Consider the following 18,282-nt stretch of genomic DNA (forward strand, 5'->3'; position numbering starts at 1 on the left):
ATCATCACACTTTAATTGAAAATTAAATTAATAATAAAATAAGGTGAAACTGGTTTAGTGAAAACAATGCAAAACTCCATAATAAAGTTCATGCCCATTTGGGAATGAATCCATATCAAAAATCTTTATCAAAAATAATTGTAGTGGAATTAAACTTTGAAAGGAGGTGAAGGTCTTGCTTTGGGTTGAAATCATTTAAATTAAATATAATGAAAAGTGACCAGGGTGCTTATTTTTACTTTGTTTTGTGGGAAATTGTGCTGGGAATGTGGATCTATTGTACACAAAGGATGTTGGCTTTATGCTGGAACCACTAGGCAGGTTGAGTTGAGAAACAATTAGCTCAGTCAGCAAGCCTTTGAATCTGATTAAGCCAGGAAGTGGTCACTTCCCAGGACAGGGCAGAATGAAGGGAATCAAGGCAGCAATCCAAAGCAAGGGATAATTTTTTTCTCTCTTTCTCTTAAATAAATTGTTATTAGAATTTATTGTGTCAAATTTATGCCAAGGACTATTTGAGTACACTTCATCTTTGGTAAAACAAATAGAATCTTGTTTCCAAGTAGATCAACAGTTCGTATGTGTCGTGGCTACTGTCTCTAAGAAACTTCTATTTACTGAGGCCTGTCATACTCTCATGTTTTGGTAACAAAACATCTTTGAGACCAAGGCCTCAAGCCACCGAGGAAAATGAAGGGCCTCTACCAGGCTGCTGGCCGGATTCTCGTCACTCTGGGGAGCCTCAGTGTATGCTCTGGAGTTATTGCTTTCTTCCCTGTCTTTTCTTACAAGCCTTGGTTCACAGGATGGAGTGTTCGGATTGCTTGTCCTATCTGGAATGGAGCTTTGGTATGAAAGTAGTTTATTAAATATATTGAGAAAATAAAGGAAGGCGGGAGGGAAAGGGGAAACAGAAGAATATGTCCTTTTAAATTGTTCTAACAATACAAAGAAGTCAAAATTCCACAAAAAATCAGAATCGCCTTGGAACATTGATTCTTATTAATTGCATTTTAAGTATAAAAATGATCTTAATATTGTTTTATCATGTATACATGTATATTATGTATTTTTAATGACATGCTACTCAAGAAATTCTTAAAAAGTTATTTTATTTTAATCCTCTTATCTTGATATGCTAAGAAATTAGAGTCTTTTGAAATTCGAATTTTGAATTTAGAAAGAAACATAAACCTTGAAAAGTAATTTTAAAATAGAGAACGAAGTAAAATAACTTTCAAACTAATGCTTTCATTGCAAACACTAAGATGTACATGGCCCCAAAATTTACAAACCCCAAATATTAGTTTTTCCACCTTTCTCTTGCAAGCAACTGTTTGAACTGAAAATAACTCAATAATTTTCAATTATTTGAAAATAATTCAAATAATTCAATAATTCAAGATGGACTTCACAATTCACTAGCAAAGTACGTGTGCCAAGTACAGTGTATGACACTAAGTAGTAATCTGTGTGTGCTCATTGAATCATTGCACAGATAAATGATTGACCTCGTCCGTTAGCTCTCCAACCAAAAAAAAATGGGCACATCTAGCCTTGGGAGTAACTGGCCTCCATGCTGGTATGATTTAAGAGAAGTTACAGAGACCCAACTGTCCAACAAATCCTTCTCTCATTGATTCCTGTGATGCCTGACACCACTGGAGACTGGAGAATTCAATTTTGAAGCTTTTTGATCTTAAGGAATCTTCTATTAAAATGTAGCCACTTGGCCGGGCACGATGGCTCACGCCTGTAATCCCAGCACTTTGGGAAGCCGAGGGGGATGGATCACGAGGTCAGGAGTTTGAGACCAGCCTGACCAATATGGTGAAACCCCGTCTCTACTAAAAATACAAAAATTAGCTGGGCGTGGTGGCATGCACCTGTAATCCCAGCTGCTCAGGAGACTGAGGCAGGAGAATCACATGAACCTGGGAGGCAGAGGTTGCAGTGAGCCGAGATCACACCACTGCACTCCAGCCTGGGCAACAGAGCAAGACTCCATCTCAAAACAAACAAACAAAATGTAGCCACTCTTGTGTGAGATAGTATCTTAAATCTTTAAAAAGTTAAAACTTTAACTGGGATACCACCTAAAAACTAGACCTCAGGAAATATGTTTTAATCTACTTATTAGATAAATATTTATGAATAGCCCACTATGTCCTTGAGTTACAATGAAGGATCCAACAAGGTCTTCATCTTAAAGGAACTTGGTCTAGTGGGGTTTGATGAATGTGTGCAGATAGACGGAGGCCAGTGGGATAATGGGAGAGTGGATGGAATGAGGAAACCATAGGATTGTTTCTCTTTCTCAGTTTTTTTCTTCTTTTTCAATACATTCTTTTGTATCTATCACCCCAGTCTTGATCTTCCCTTCTTTTCCCCAACACCTACCTGAAACCATAATTCATTCAAAGAAATATTTGTTAAAGTTCTACTGGAATGCAGAGATGGCAGTTACATTTATTCAAGTGGCTTCCAAACTTTTTTTTGGTGACTCAGAGTCAGAAAAATATTTTAGATGAGGACCCAGAATGTACATAAATACATCTACATTCTTCTCTCTAGATAAATAGATATCTACATCTATTATGCGTATATATGTATAGTAGATGTTTATATATCTATAAAACAAAAGTTTCTCAAAATAGTACTTACCCTCTATGTGAAACATATTCTGATATTTTCTATTTCATTTAATTTTTAAAAAATTCTGATTTCACAAAGTTTAACAATATCATGATTAGAGTTCAACCCTACATTCTTTTGTTTCAGCTGTTTGCCTATCCTTTCAGACTGCAACACAATACATTAAACAAATATTGGTGATTTTGATTAAGATTACAGATGATTGAATGTATTGTTCTAGGCCAAACATCTATTTTTACCAGTTAGGCCCGGAGAAATGATATGATGTATCTCCAGCACATAGTTAATTGGTAACTGCTTGATTTCAGAGGTGGCAGCATCAGGAAATGGAGTCAGAGATAAAGGATTTAGAGAAGTGGACCTGTTTTCAAGTCCTGACTTTGATGTTCTTGGTAGGAGGCCAAAGCAGGACCCTCAGCCAGCCAGCTCCTCATTCCCTTTATCCGTAAAATGGGGAATTTTACAGATAAAAAGAGCCCACGTGTACAACTGTCTAACCCTAAGAGGCACAGTGAGAATTAACATAATTTAAACAAAGATTGTATAATAAAGAGCTTTGCCAATTTTAAAGCCCTCCTCAAATGCTAGTTAATAATGTGCCTTTCATTTGTACCCTACTCTCTGTTCAAGCCCTTTGTTCTTAATCCTGTGTCACCCGCCTCACTTTCCCATCCTACTCCCTTGTAACCTGCTGAGCTCTCCATCCTGTTACTTCCCGGACTTCATCTCCTACCGCTCTTCCCTTAGCTCACTTCTCTCCCATCACCTTGGCTCCTTGCAGTTTTCAAACATGCCATGATGTGTTTCTGCCTCAGGGCCTTTGCACTACCTGCCCTCTGCCTAAAGCCTCTTCCTGAACTTGGCTCATTCCCTAGTCTCCTTCAATTCTTGATTAATTCTTTATCAAACATCACTTTTTTATGGAGGTTTGCTCCCATTGCACTATTTAAAATTGTAATTCCCTGACCCCAACTGGTGTTCCCAATCTCTGACACCCTGCTCTATTTTTTTTCCCATAACACTTATTAGCATATAAGATACTATATAATTTTTTAATTTATTGTTTGCATATTCCCCTCTCCTCTAACAAATGTATATTGTAGAAGGGCAGGGATTGTTTTTTCTATTATGTTTACTGCTGTATCTAAAGAACTTAGAACAAAGGGAATTACATACTCTGTGTTCAATAAATATTGTTCGATAAGTTGTTGAATGAGTGAATGAATTTCATACCCTCCATTCTGTTGGTACAGAATTTCTTATACAGTTGAATACCAATTAGGTCGCAAGGACTAAAGGTCAGGGTGGTATTTATATTATACTAGTGCAGGAAAAAATCCTCATGCGAAGGAAAGTAATACAAATGCTCAGTCTTTCAATAATGTCTAAATTTGGACCAACGTTATGTTTTTTTCCTAGTGAGTTTCCTACTGAACCACAGTTCTGTCTGATCAGGGTGAACTTCAAACAGTCTCTGACTCATTCCACAACCTCCCTTACCAATCACTTCTTAACTTGCCTCCAAAGTATGTCTTCCTCCAGTGACAAGATTTGTACATTTCAACCATATTAACATTTCCTTTTATAGACGACTCCATATTTCCTTGGAGACTTGTAAGAAAGAGATTTTTGTATATGATACAGTACTGTGAATTTGTTCAAAGCCTTTCATTCAAGACTCGCTAAGTACTTCATATAGATTGGTCCTCAGACTCCCTAGTTCCATTTTGACATTTATATGACAAGCAACTTTCCTAGAATTTTGGAGCTAGGTTATTTAAAAGCATCAGCTGCTGGAAAGTATTCAGTGAGGAGATCATAGTACTGTAAGGAATGAGCTCTATTAATTCTAGAAAACATGGCTTGTAGATCAAGTTCTGATGAAAAGACTGGAGTGCAATGAGTTTAAACACAGGCCCTGAGGGCTGGACAGCCCAGTGACTTGGCCAATGGCAAGCGCAGCGCCGCACCCAGAGCCCTGCTTAGAGAAGGGAATTTGGGAGAAAAGTCATGCTAGACTTAGTTTTGCAGTCTTCCTTAACGGAAGTTCTGCCCCTTCCTCGACGGTTAGAGAAGGGGCTTGATTACATGACCATGCACGTCTGTTACAGCTTCCACAGTTGCATGACTTCCAACTGCCTGATGGTGTCAAAGAAAAACCAGAGCTGAACAGTTAGTTAAAGCAATAAAAGCAAATTTTATTCAGGATTATTGCAATAGGGAAAAAGAGACATCAATATAGAAGAAGGTTCTAGTCCAAATACAGCATGAGCAAATGGGAATTTATAGCTAAGAAGCAGGGTGAAAGTCAGTGGATGGAAAATTACTAACAGGAAATATCAGGGGCAAGGGGGATCCTGGCTATACAGACCTACCAGTTTTCTTGCTGAAGACAGGCCAGGGTGATCAGACATCACTTTGGGGATGGGGGAGGAGGAGAAATCTGACTAGTTATAGAGGGTGATCAGATATCGAGACAAGGGGGGGTTCTTGCTAAACTGACTCAGCAGCAGGGTTCTTGTGCTCAAACTGGATTTTACAAGAAAGTACACAGATGGGCCTAGGAGAAGGTTCAGGAACCTGACTAAAGTTTGATCAAGCAAATAATCTATGTCAATGGTCCATTTTTCCACTTAGATATCCTAAGCTGCTTTAAGGCCAGCTTGTCTAAAACCAAATTAATCATCTTGTCACCAAAACTATTTTTTTCTTCTCCAACTTCCCTGTCATTGTCTTGGTAACTCAATTCCAAATACTGGAGTGATTTTGACTCAACCTGTTCCTCTAAACTAGCCCTTCTCAAACTGTAACGTGCACACAAATCATTAGGAGATCTTGATGAGATGCAGGTTCTAATCTTGATGAGGTGCAGCAGGTCTGGGGTGGGGCCTGAGAGTCTGCATGTCTAATGAGTTCCCAGAGGATGCCCATGCTGCTGGTCCTAGGACCACACTGCAGGCAGCAATGCCCTACAGCCCAACACCAGCCCCACTCTGATCAGTTGCCATGTAACTTTAATTTTTCCTACAAGGCATATCCGTATGCATTCCTTCCTTTTCCATCTCACTCTATACCCCCTTACCACTTCCCATCACTACTCAGATTTTATGCCTAGGTAACTTTGATAGTCAAACTGTGGGAATCTATCCATTAGTGAATTATAAAATCAATCTATTGAGCAGCTAGCAGTATTTACAATAAATGCATAGAATAGAATAGAATAGAATAGAATAGAATAGAATAGAATAGAATAGAATAGAATAGAATAGAATGGAATGGAATGGAATGGAATGGAATGGAATGGAATGGAATGGAATGGAATGGAATGGAATGGGGTGGGGTGGGGTGGGGTGGGGTGGGGTGGAGTGGAGTGGGGTGTGATGGAATGAAATGGGATGGAATGGAATAGATAATATTAGAATGCATCACATTTTTTATATCTGACCAAAATTTGTATATCTTTTATATACATCATAATGCATATGATGCATAATGAGGGTTACATATTATTTTGGTCAGATATAAAAATATTTATAACTATGACATGAAATGTATTAGTTATTGTGGCTAGAATTGAAAAAATAAATCTGAAGACCAGGGTTCTACAGAGACATCTAGGCCTCCCTGTATTCCAATCTAGCATGCACACAAGTGGCTCATTTTTATAAACCCCTTCAGTAGTCAGGCTACAGCTCCTTCAAAAAGCTTTCACGTTGCTTCATTGTCCCTAAACAAAGTTCAGATGTGCTAGCCTGCATTGTGAGGTCCTTCTCACCCTGGTATTACCTGGCTTTCAATCCTGATTTTCTACTCTCCTCTGCCAAGAACCGGCCCTCCTTTCAGTATGGACTCCTCACTCCCTGCTCCCTAAGCATGACAGCCACTTCCCCATCTTTGCACATGCTGCTCCCACAGCCTGAGCTGCCCTCCGTCACCTCCCATTGAAATCACATCCATCCTTAAACCCACTTCAGATCCTATTTCTCCATGGTGCCTTTATCATCGATGTTTCCCCTTAAGTGATACCTTATCTCTGAGCTCTTCTCATGTAGAAAACATTCATCCTTCTTGCCTAGTGTTGTAGCCATTCTCGTGTGTGCATTATTTTTACACCTGAACTGTAAATTCCAGTGACAGTCAGAACCACTATTTGTACAATTACTATTTGGGGATCTTGTTCATCTTATTTAGCCTTTCTGTGCCTCATTTTAAAAGTGGGAGGATATCTACATGATAAGGTCATTGTGAGGATTAAATGAGTTAACACATGTGAAGTGTTCAACATATATTAAACACTCACTCAATACATGTTAACATTTATTATTACTTTATCAGCACAGTACCTAGCACATTGCTTGTTTGCAGTAGACTCATAACAGATGCTTGCAAGTGAATAAATTACCCCATATTAATATGATACCTCTAAAAGTTTCTATTTCTATTGTGAGGGCTCCCTGCTTCCTTCAATTCATCTACTTCTGGGAACCACGTCCTCTATTTAGGCAATTTAAAGATTTAGTGGGAGGTTTCACAATGATCATGCAATCAAAGTATTAGCAGCAATTGTTGCAAAACCCAACTGATATCCCTGGAGTGCCCAGAAAGCAAGGCAGCAGCATGTCAAGGAGAGCTGAGGGAGGAGAGTGCAGGATGGTGATGCTCTCTTCTTTCCCCACTCACTGCCGGGCACAGCCTCCACTCTCCCCTTCCTCACAACCTGGCCTCCTCTTCAGCCAACTATTCCCTCCTCAGACAGACCCTCTCTCACATTTTCTCTTCCCCTTGACTTGTCCTGCCTACCCTCAAATCTCTTCCTTTTTCATTCTTTTACCCTCCCTATCTAAAAATATAATTTTCAAGAGAAATGGAAGAAAGAAAAGGGGAAGCCTGTGCATCTTAGGGAAAATAGCCCTATTCTATCTCCCATGTCTGGCAGGGAGCACCGATAAAGATGGGTGTGCCAACCTCTTGAGCTGCCTTTCCATTTGCAGGGTAGATTTAACAAGTTACTGAAGGCATTCATACTCAGCCTACTCCATGAAAGATCTTTTTCAAAGTTTTATGTAAACAAAGCAAAATTCAAGCTGGCAGCTACAAAAATAACAGGCAACTGAAATTCTGCAGCATTTTTCAACTTTTTGAAAGGAAAGAAACAGCTCATGCCAAAGTAGTTAAGGCAACCTGGAATCTCAGCATCTGATAATGTCAGCTATCTACTCAGAGTTAAACCAGCAGAGGGGCGTGAGCCTGTCTCCCTTGCTTATCTGGCTTCAGTGTTTCTCTCTCTGACAGAGGAGTGATGTGTCAATTGAGGGCCATGCCTCCCAAAGCACAGAAAGCCCCAGGCTTATCCCACAGCACCGGTGTTACAGTTGCTCTTAATAATTCTTTTGTTTTCTTGTACTATTTATGCTGGCTCACCCTCCATAGGGTCCCTTGGAAACTTTCCTCTTGTAGAATCAAGCCAGGAACCTCTTTTGACTACAGATGGTTCTGTTTTTATCCATGGGAGTTTTATGGTATGGCGATGCCAAGTCTGGAATTGTAGGCTCAGCTACATGAGAAGTGTGTGTGTGTGTGTGTGTGTATGTATGTGTGTGTGTGTGTTTCCCTCTCTCTCAAATTCTCTAAACCCAACATTCAAAATAAAATATGCCAGGAAAATGAAAAAGCTAAGTCTCAAAACAATAAATATGCCAGATCCAGCTGCTACAAAAGCAGCATACCACAAAACCATGTGGGTAAAAATGCTGATTTTTTTTTCCTCCTTAACTTTGTTGTTTGTGTACATACAGTCATGCTTATTTCTCTGTCAAAAGCTAACTTCTACTATATTTGGAGCTGTCCATATTCCATATCTTATTTTAGGCACATCTCTTCCTCTTTCTCACTCAACCTCAAAAGAGCCATTAACCAAGAACAAATGATATATGCAGATTAAGAATAAGCTATTTCCAGTCTCAGTGACCACAAAGGTCTCCTCCATCAGATCTGTTGCTGAATCAAAGAGCCAGGAATATTTTTTTTTCATTATCCGCTGCTAAATTCTGGTGACACTATTCCCTCTTTTGTTTAACTATTTTCATTCCATACTTTGGGCCTTTTTCCTTCAACAGAGACTATAAAGAAAAACTCTCTTTTGAAAGGCTGGACACCACTGTACCCAGAACAATAAATGCCACATCATGCATTCATTCTAATGATAATCTTTGTTATTTGAGAAAAGGGGATCGTGTATTTGCATCCCACCAGCAGGCTGAGGCTATGGAATCTCAAAAGAAAGCAAATAGCAAAAGAGAAAGTCACTTCAGGGTTTTGTGACAAGTTTCCATTCTGGTTCCTTCCATTTACAGTTTCATCAGTTTGTGAGAAAGGTGAACAATAGACAATTAATCAAAAGAAAACATATGGCAAGGGTTATAAAGCCAAGCTATTATCACGGTGACACCTTACAGTAGCAGAGGGGATGATTCTGATGGCAAAGGCAACATAGAGAATCAAAAAATGAACCTGTATGAATCATGTCTTTATGACACTAATGGCTTACTTTCCTCGTCATCACAGTTTTTTTCCATGGATGAGGAGGAAATCAGAGCCATAAATCCACTGAGTCATCTGCTGTTCCTTCAAGTTCATGATAAAGTTGTCAAACTGTGAGACAGATTGAACTCTTTCCAGAGGTACCTTCTGTGGTGGATGTTTATTTTTCCATTTTCTTGTCACAGGCCATCACAACTGGTGTGCTTCTACTGTTGGCTTACAGAGACTGGACCCAGAGGTACCTGGTAAATATACAGATGCCAAGTAGGATGGTAGAGTGGCTTCGAAGGTCAAATCACTATTAAGTTCAGGATGGAACATAAAAAATATGATTTCCAATTAGAATTGAATTTGGTCTAATTGATGCCTTACTACAATGGATTTCAGAATTAACTGTGTTTTAAAAGTTTTTTTTCTGTTGAGACAGAGTTTTACTCTGTCCTCCAGGCTGGAGTGCAGTGGCATGATCTCGGCTCACTACAACCTCCACCTCCCAGGCTCAAGTGATTCTTCTTCCTCAGCCTCCCAAGTAGCTGGGACTACAGGTGCACGCCACCATGCCCAGCTAATTTTTGTATTTCTAGTAGAGACAGGGTTTTGCCATGTTGGCCAGGCTGGTCTCAAACTCCTGACCTCAGGTGATCCACCCACATCAGTCTCCCAAAATGCTGGGATTACAGGCATTAGCTACTGCACCCAGCCCCGAATAATTTTTATCTGATCCCTGCTCCAAATATTTTCTACAAGTTCCTGTGATGATTATTGTATTTGGGGAGGACAGAGCCAGTGTTAGTGCTCCTAAATTTCATTTTGAAGAAATGGATCTATAGGCTTTTCTGCTTTTAGTAATATATTTTTAGTTCTCAACTCCTTAATCTGGGATCTCCTTCCAATCTTCTTGGTACCTCTCCTTCTAAAAAAGGATGAAAAGTCTATGCTATCTTGCATTTCAACTGCATAAAACCAGATAATCCCATGATACAGAAAGACTACATTATCCGATTGTAGATTTTATTGCCATGGCTAACGCAGGACTTCTCAAACTTTAATGTATATGTAAATCAGCTAGAGATCTGGTTAAAATGCAGATTCTGATTCAGTAGATCTGGGTGAGGCCTGAGATTCTGCATGTCTGCCAGGCTCCTAGGGGATATCAGTGCTACTGAATGATGGACCACATCCTGAGTAGCTGAGTAGCAAGAACCTTGAGCAGGGATTTTGTTCACTCATCTTTGTTTTTCCCAACCCAGACTAGTTGCTTCCATGTGATGGGAAACACATAAATAAATGTTTGTTGAATTGAACTAATTTAAATTTTGCCCCAGTTGGCCAATATATTATTCTCCTGTGGTGCAGATTGAAAATGAAAGGTGGCAGGAGGGAGAGCATCAGGAATAATAGCTAATGGGTGCCAGGCTTAATACCTATATGATAGGTTGATCTGTGCAGCAAATCGCTGTGGCACATGCTAACCTATGTGACAAACCTGCACATCTTGCACATGTATCCCGATACTTAAAAAGTGAAAAAAAAAAAAAAGAAAATGGAAATACAAGGGACATTTTTAAGGGAAAATGAAAATATAAAGAGAGAGTCATGACTGATTTCTCCCTCATTTTCCAATAGGAGAGATTCATAGCCAGCATCTCTTTTTTTTCTTCATATTGCTAAGAAGCTTTTGAAATATTTTGTTCCCAAAGTAACAATTTATTTTTGCTTTATTTTCAGTGGGAAGCTACTTTCAACTTTGTGATTCTGAGCATTATGGGATGTCCACTTCATTTTGCAATAGCTTTGGAATCTGCTCTCCTGGGCCCATATTGCTTCTATTCATTTTCAGGGATTGCAGGGACTAATTACCTTGGCTATGCAGTTACCTTTCCTTATCCATATGCAAAATTCCCATTAGCCTGTGTGGACCCACCACACTACGAAGAGTACCACCTGACACTTCAAGCCCTCGACCTGTGCCTAAGCTTTACCCTGCTCTGTACATCCTTGGCAGTGTTCATCAAACTTTCTGCAAGACTTATCCAGAATGGACACATAAACGTAAGTTTCAACAAAGGGGAAGCAGGTTATTGTTCCATCTTGTATGCTAAAATGGAAAGTCTGGTATGTGAATAGTTGATCTTTCTCTGTTATTTACCACTGTATCCTATATGCTTTTGATATCCAGGTCTGGCACATAATAGGTACTGAATAATTGTTTTTGAATTAATAAATGGAAATATGTTGACATTATAACTGAAGTTATGGCTGTATGTAGCACCAGCCAATTTTTATGTCAATCCACAATTTTGAAAATTATTCATAGGAACAAGACAAGGGTACCCACTCTCACTACTTCTATTCAACATAGTACTGGAAGTCCTAGCCAGAGCAATTAGGCAAGAAAAAGAAATTTTAAAAATCCAAATCAGAAAGAAAGAAGCAAAATTGACTCTGTTTGCAGATGACATGACCTTATATATAGATACCCTGAAGACTCCATAAAAACAATGTTAGAACTGATAAATTCAGTAAAGCTGCAGGATGCAAGTTCAACATACAAAAATCAGCTGTGTTTCTATACACTAACAACAAACAATCCTATTTACAACATCATCAAAAAGGATAAAATACTTAAGATAAATTTAACCAAGAATGTGAAAGATCTGTATACTAAAAACTATAAAATATTAATGAAAGAAATTGAACACACAAATTAATAAAAAGTTATCCCATAATCATAAATCAAGAGAATTAATGTTGTTAAAATGTCCATTCTACCCAAAGCAATCTATAGACTCAGGGCAATTCCTATCAAAAGTTCAATGGCATTTTTCACAGAAATAGAACACATAATCCTAAATGTGCATAGATCTACAAAAGACCACACATAGCCAAAGCAATCTTGAGAAAGAACAAAGCTGAAGACATCACAGTTCATGATTTTAAACTATATTACAAAGCTATAGCAATCAAAACAGTAAGGTACTAGCACAAACACAGACAATAGACCAATGGAACAGGACATAGAGCTCAGAAATAAACCCACATATGAATTTTTGTCCTAAAATAAAATGGCTTTGTTGTTCAAGAAAGAGGGATATTTAGGACAAAACAGAAAGTCTAAGTATGTTATGAATGGTCTATGTAAGTCATAATAAGGTTAGTAAAAACAAATTTTTTTAAAAAAAAGGGATTGTGTAATTCAGTTGGCTATGATTAAGAAGAAATCATAATAGTCTTTCTAGAGATGGGTCTTTAATATTAAAAAAACTCTAATACAAAACTAATTAGTTAAAACAAGATTTTATTACAAATATTGACTCATTTTTAATGCAAGAAGTTTTTAATTTTTAAATTCTATGACCTGTCTCTTTGACATTCTTCGGATTGATATCTCAAAAATTCAGCTTTTTCTCTTCGAAAAGGCCTTGGATAATAGCTCTCTCCTTCACCTTTTGTTGGCTCCTGTAACTTTTATTAATTATCTAACGTAGAAAAGGGAATTGTTTTTTAAACAAGCAAATAAAATATCCTTTGAGGCTGGGCATGGTAGCTCATGCCTGTAATCCTAGCACTTTGGGAGGCTAATACAGGTGGGTCACTTGAGGTCAGGAGTTCAAAACCAGCCTGGCCAACATGGTGAAACCCCGTCTCTACTAAAAATACACAAAAAAATTAGCCAGGTATTTCCATTTATTAATTAAAAAACAATTATTGAGTACCTATTATGTGCCAGACCTGGATATCAAAAGCATATAGGATACAGTGGTAATCAAGTAGCTTTTTAAAAGTTACTTGATTAGAGCTCTTTCATGCAGTTTGGTAGTGAAATATCACTTCCACATGACACATATAAACATACAGATATAATAGGCATGAAGAATAAAAGTGCCCATTGGACTGGTAGAAGTTAGCTGAGATGTCGTTTAATTCCCATAATCTTGGTAATCTGTGATAAAATTAATTTGGTAAATTTAATCTCAAAACTCTCTCCAGTAATTTAAAATCTTAAAGTCATGTTAAACCCTTGGTTTTCATTTTCACTGGAAATTTGGATTATTAAAAGTTAAAATGGTGGGAGCATAAAATACATTTTTGGTAAAGTTTATGAAACACAAAGATGTTGATTTTGCTTAAAAAAAGGAAAATAGGTTTTTCCTCTAGTTAAAAACTATTTAATGGTTGCTTTAAAATGAAGGAAAAAGTATACAAATAAAACTAAATAAAAGGAACAATTAGGCCGGTGTAACAAAAGTTAACTCTGAGCCCTATGATTACCAAAAAAAAAATAGTCAATATCTGGGAAGGGTAAAACCAAGTAACCATTAAAAAGCAGAACGTATAATGTAAGGGAATTGTTCCATTTCATAGATTGGTATCATCAGCTTCTTAAAAAATCTTTACTATAGTGAATTGTAAAAATAACCACTTTAAAGACAAAGTTCTTAAATTTAAATGCTACAGAATTTAAGAGCTTGTTTGGGTTCATGCAAGGCTCACAGCTCACTACTAATCACTAATAAGTTTATGCAATCCAAATGCATAAGAGGTTATTCCTAAGAGAACAATCAGCCTAGTAAACTGGATAAGTGACACTGTAAGGGCTGCTTGCCCTGAGAAGAGGACTGCCCAACTCTCCCTATAAAATACCAAATGAACCACCCCAGGTGAAGCAGTTAATATGCTTCATATGCAAGCCATATTGGACTGGTTTTATGATGACTGGGATATCCTCCCAACAAACACACCCATTAGCCAGGTCATAGTAAATTTGGGAGCTAAGTGGACCCCTTTTACATGGGTGCCCCTCCCAGAGAATCATAGGACTGTTTAAGAAGCCTTATCAAATTTGCTGTCCCTCATATGTCTTACAGATGCAACTCCCTGCTGGGAACCCAAACGCTTTTTCACCATAAAAGGTAAAACGGTGTGGGGGTAGAAAAGGCCTGGGACCAGAATATAAAAGCATACAGATTAATAGAATTATAAAATTTAAGATGTTTAAACAAGCTTTATATAAGGTAGTTGAACTCCTTTACCTAAATGTCTTATTAAAATGGGTACTGCATCTGACTGGGATGTTTCCCGTTTCTAATACTATGAAGCTGAAGGCATGTAAATCTGCTCTTTTAGGAAATGTTAATTAAACATGCTAAATGGGAACTAATAAAATCACCTAAGCCCACAAAATATAGGGTAGTACCTGGAGTGCTAGTCTAGATCAATTATTCACTGCATAGCCCTTTGTGTGGAGCATTCTTCGCAGCCGATGGCAAAAGACTGTGAGTATTTTTCAGTAACAACAACTGAACTAGAGAATTTCCACTTGATGGGGCATTTATTGCCTTGTTATAGAATATTAACTGAAGCTACCTCTATGCTAAAGAAATAATGGTGCCCAAAAGAGTTCCATGATAAAATAAAAATGGTTTACATAAAAAAAACTCACACATATGCAATCAAGTAATATTTGACAAGGGTGTCAGGAATGCACAATGAGGAATAATAGCCTTTTTAATAAATGGTGTTAGGAAAATTTGATATCTACATGCAAAAGAATGAACTTGGACCCCAATCTTAGGCCAGTCACAGAAATTAACTTAAAATGGATTAAAGATTTAAATGTAAGACCTAAAGCTGTAAAACTACTGAAAGAAAACATAGGGATAAAGCTCCATGACATTTGTCTTAGCGATGCTTTTTTTGGATACGACATGAAAAGCACATGCTACCAAAGCAGAAATAAACAGTGGGACTACATCAAACTAAAAAGCTTCTGCACAGCAAAGAAAACAATCAACAAAATGAAAAAGCAGCTTACAGAATGGGAGAAAACATTTTCAAACCATATACACAACAAGGGATTAATATCCAAAATATATAAGGTACTCATACAACTCAATAGCAAGAAATAAATAATCTGATTTTAAAATGGGCAAATGACCTGCATGGACATTTTTTCAAAGAAGACATACAGGTGGCCAACAGGTACATGAAAAGGTGTTGAGAAGCTCTTTAACATTACAAATTATTAGGGAAATGCAAATCAAAACCACAATGAAATATCACTTGACACCTGTTAAAATGACTATCATCAACAGGGTAAGAGATAACAAGTGTTGGTGAGGATGTAGAGAAAAGGGAATCCTTGTGCACCATTGGTGGGAATATAAATTGGCATAGCCATTATTGAAAACAGTATGGAGGTACTGCCTAAGTTAATTTATAGATTCGATGCCATCCCATCAAGCTACCAATGACTTTCTTCACAGAATTGGAAAATACTAAAGTTCATATGGAACCAAAAAAGAGCCCACATACCCAAGACAATCCTAAGCAAAAAGAACAAAGCTGGAGGCATCACACTACCCAACTTCAAACTATTCTACAAGGCTACAGTTACCAAAACAGCATGGTACTGGTACCAAAACAGATATATAGATCAATGGAACAGAACAGAGGCCTCAGAAATAACACCACACATCTACAACCAACTGATCTTTGACAAGCCCAACAAAAACAAGAAATGAGGAAAGGATTCCCTTTTTAATAAATGGTGCTGGGAAAACTGGCTAGCCATATGTAGAAAGCTGAAACTAGATCCCTTCCTTACACCTTATATAAAAATTAACTCAAGATGGATTAAAGACTTAAAGGTAAGACCTAAAACCATAAAAACCCTAGAAGAAAACCTAGGCAATACCATTCAGGACATAGGCATGGGCAAAGACTTCATGACTAAAACACCAAAAGCAATGGCAACAAAGGCCAAAATAGACAAATGGGATCTAATTAAACTAAAGGGCTTCTGCATGGCAAAAGAAACTATCATCAGAGTGAACAGGCAACCTACAGAATGGGAGAAAATTTTTTCAATCTACCCATCTGACAAACAGCTAATATCCAGACTCTACAAAGAACTTAAACAAATTTACAAGAAAAAAACAAACAACCACATCAAAAAGTAGGCAAAGGATATGGACACTTCTCAAAAGAAGACATTTATGAAGCCAACAGACACACATAATCCCAAATCGTGCTACTATAAAGACACATGCACACATATGTTTATTGCGGCACTATTCACAATAGCAAAGACTTGGAACCAACCCAAATATCCATCAATGATAGACTGGATTAAGAAAATGTGGCACATATACACCATGGAATACTATGCAGCCATAAAAAAGGATGAGTTCATGTCCTTTGCAGGGACATAGATGAAGCTGGAAACCATCATTCTCCGCAAACTGTCACAAGGACAGAAAACCAAACACCGCATGTTCTCACTCATAGGTGGGAATTGAACAATGGGAACACTTGGACACAGGGTGGGGAACATCACACACTGGGGCCTTTCAGTGGGTGGGAGGCTGGGGGAGGGATAGCATTAGGAGAAATACCTAATGTAGATGATGAGTCGATGGGTGTGGCAAACCAACATGGCACATATATACCTACGTAACAAACCTGCACGTTGTGCACATGTACCCTAGAACTTAAAGTATAATAAAAAAAAGAAAACAGTGTGGAGGCTCCTCCAAAAATTAAAAATAGAAATAATACATATCCAGCAATGCTACTTCTGGGTATATAACTGAGGAAAACAAAAACATATCCCAAGGCGACATCTGCACTCTTATGTTCACTGCAGCATTATCCACAATAGACAAGACATGGAGACAATCCAAGTGTTCATCCACAGATGAACAGATAAAGAAAATACACACAATGAAATACTACTCAGCCTTAAAAACACGAGGAAATCATGCCATTTGCAACAACATGGATGAAACTTGAGGGGATAATGCTAAGTGAAATAAGTCAGAGAAGGATAAATACTGTATTATCTCACTTATATGTGGAATCTTAAAAAGTTAAACTCATAGAAATAGAGAGTAGTATGGTTGTTGCCAAGCACTGAGGGGTGAAGGAAATGGAGAAATGGAGAGAAATTGGTCAATGGGTACAAATTTTCTGTTATAAGTTGAGTAAGTTCTAGGAATCTAATGTACAGCATGATGACTATTTAATAACAATGTATTGTACACTTGAAATTTGCTAAGAGAGTAGATCTTAAATGTTCTCACCACACACACCACAAAAGGTAAATATGTGAGGTCTTGGATGTGTTAACTGACTTGACTGTGATAAACATTTCACGTTTCATATATATACACATAATCATCACAATATACACTTATAATTTATATAACATTACTTGTCAAATATACCTCATTAAAACTGGAATAAAATAAAATAAAATAAAATACACTTTTAACATAAAGTGATAAGAAAAACTGAACTTTTTATGAACAATGAATCTGCATCCCTCTACTTGATTCTAAGTTTAAGAGGTCATGAGAATATAGTATTTTTTCCCCTGGGAAGACATATGGTAAGATAAACCAACTTTGAATTTTTGAATTTTATTTTATTTTACTTATTTATTTTATATTTTTTTTATTGAGACCGGGTCTCGCTCTGTCACCAAGGCTGGATGGAGTGCGATAGCATGATCTCAGCTCACTGCAACTTCTGCCTCTTGTGCTCAAGTGATCCTCCCACCTCAGCCTCCTGAGTAACTGAGACCATAGGTGTAAGCCACCATGTCCAACTAATTTTTTTTATCTTTTGTAGAGACAAGGTTTCACCATGTTGCTCAGGCTGGTCTTGAACTCCTGGGCTCAAGTCATCTGCCCGCTTCAGCCTCCCAGACTATTGGGATTGCAGGCATAAGCCACCTCATCAGGTCAAACCTTGAATTTTAACCCTAAACATCTGCATAATGCTTTGCAATGTTATTTTGCAGTTTACAATGTAGGATTGAATTTGACAATTTGCTTTATTTTATCTAATTAAATTTTACACAATAAAAAGTACTAATAGAAACAAAGACTAAGAACTTTTTGAGGAAATCGATGTAATAATATATTTAATATTTTTAATAGTTGAATACAGATAACTTAATTTGGCTTCTAACCCATAATTCAGATGCGCTGTGGCTTGAAAATACATAGAAGAAATTCTCCCAGTGTTTCCATTCCTACCCCAACAAAGAGGTTGAAGTACCCCAACATCAAGTTCAGCTTT

General features: G+C 37.6%; 1 protein-coding gene across 1 annotated transcript; it reads left to right on the forward strand.

The window, feature by feature from the left end:
• The first annotated feature begins 544 nt into the window (after window positions 1-544).
• On the forward strand, window positions 545-16,718 carry TMEM212 (transmembrane protein 212). Its single transcript, XM_054552997.2, has 4 exons — window positions 545-849; window positions 9,381-9,440; window positions 10,924-11,247; window positions 14,064-16,718. The coding sequence occupies exons 1-4, from the start codon at window positions 691-693 to the stop codon at window positions 14,103-14,105; spliced, it is 585 nt and encodes a 194-aa protein (XP_054408972.1). The 5' UTR covers window positions 545-690; the 3' UTR covers window positions 14,106-16,718.
• The last annotated feature ends 1,564 nt before the right edge of the window (window positions 16,719-18,282 follow it).

Source organism: Pongo abelii, chromosome 2 (genome assembly GCF_028885655.2).
Source record: "Pongo abelii isolate AG06213 chromosome 2, NHGRI_mPonAbe1-v2.0_pri, whole genome shotgun sequence".
Classification (NCBI taxonomy): domain Eukaryota; kingdom Metazoa; phylum Chordata; class Mammalia; order Primates; family Hominidae; genus Pongo; species Pongo abelii.

Bases quoted from the DNA above. Each gene is read 5' to 3' on its own strand.
- TMEM212 (XM_054552997.2), top strand. From the start codon at position 691: ATGAAGGGCCTCTACCAGGCTGCTGGCCGGATTCTCGTCACTCTGGGG. The intron at 9,441-10,923 runs GTAAATATACAG...CTTTATTTTCAG, and splicing joins ACTGGACCCAGAGGTACCTG to TGGGAAGCTACTTTCAACTT. The intron at 11,248-14,063 runs GTAAGTTTCAAC...TATGTCTTACAG, and splicing joins TCCAGAATGGACACATAAAC to ATGCAACTCCCTGCTGGGAA.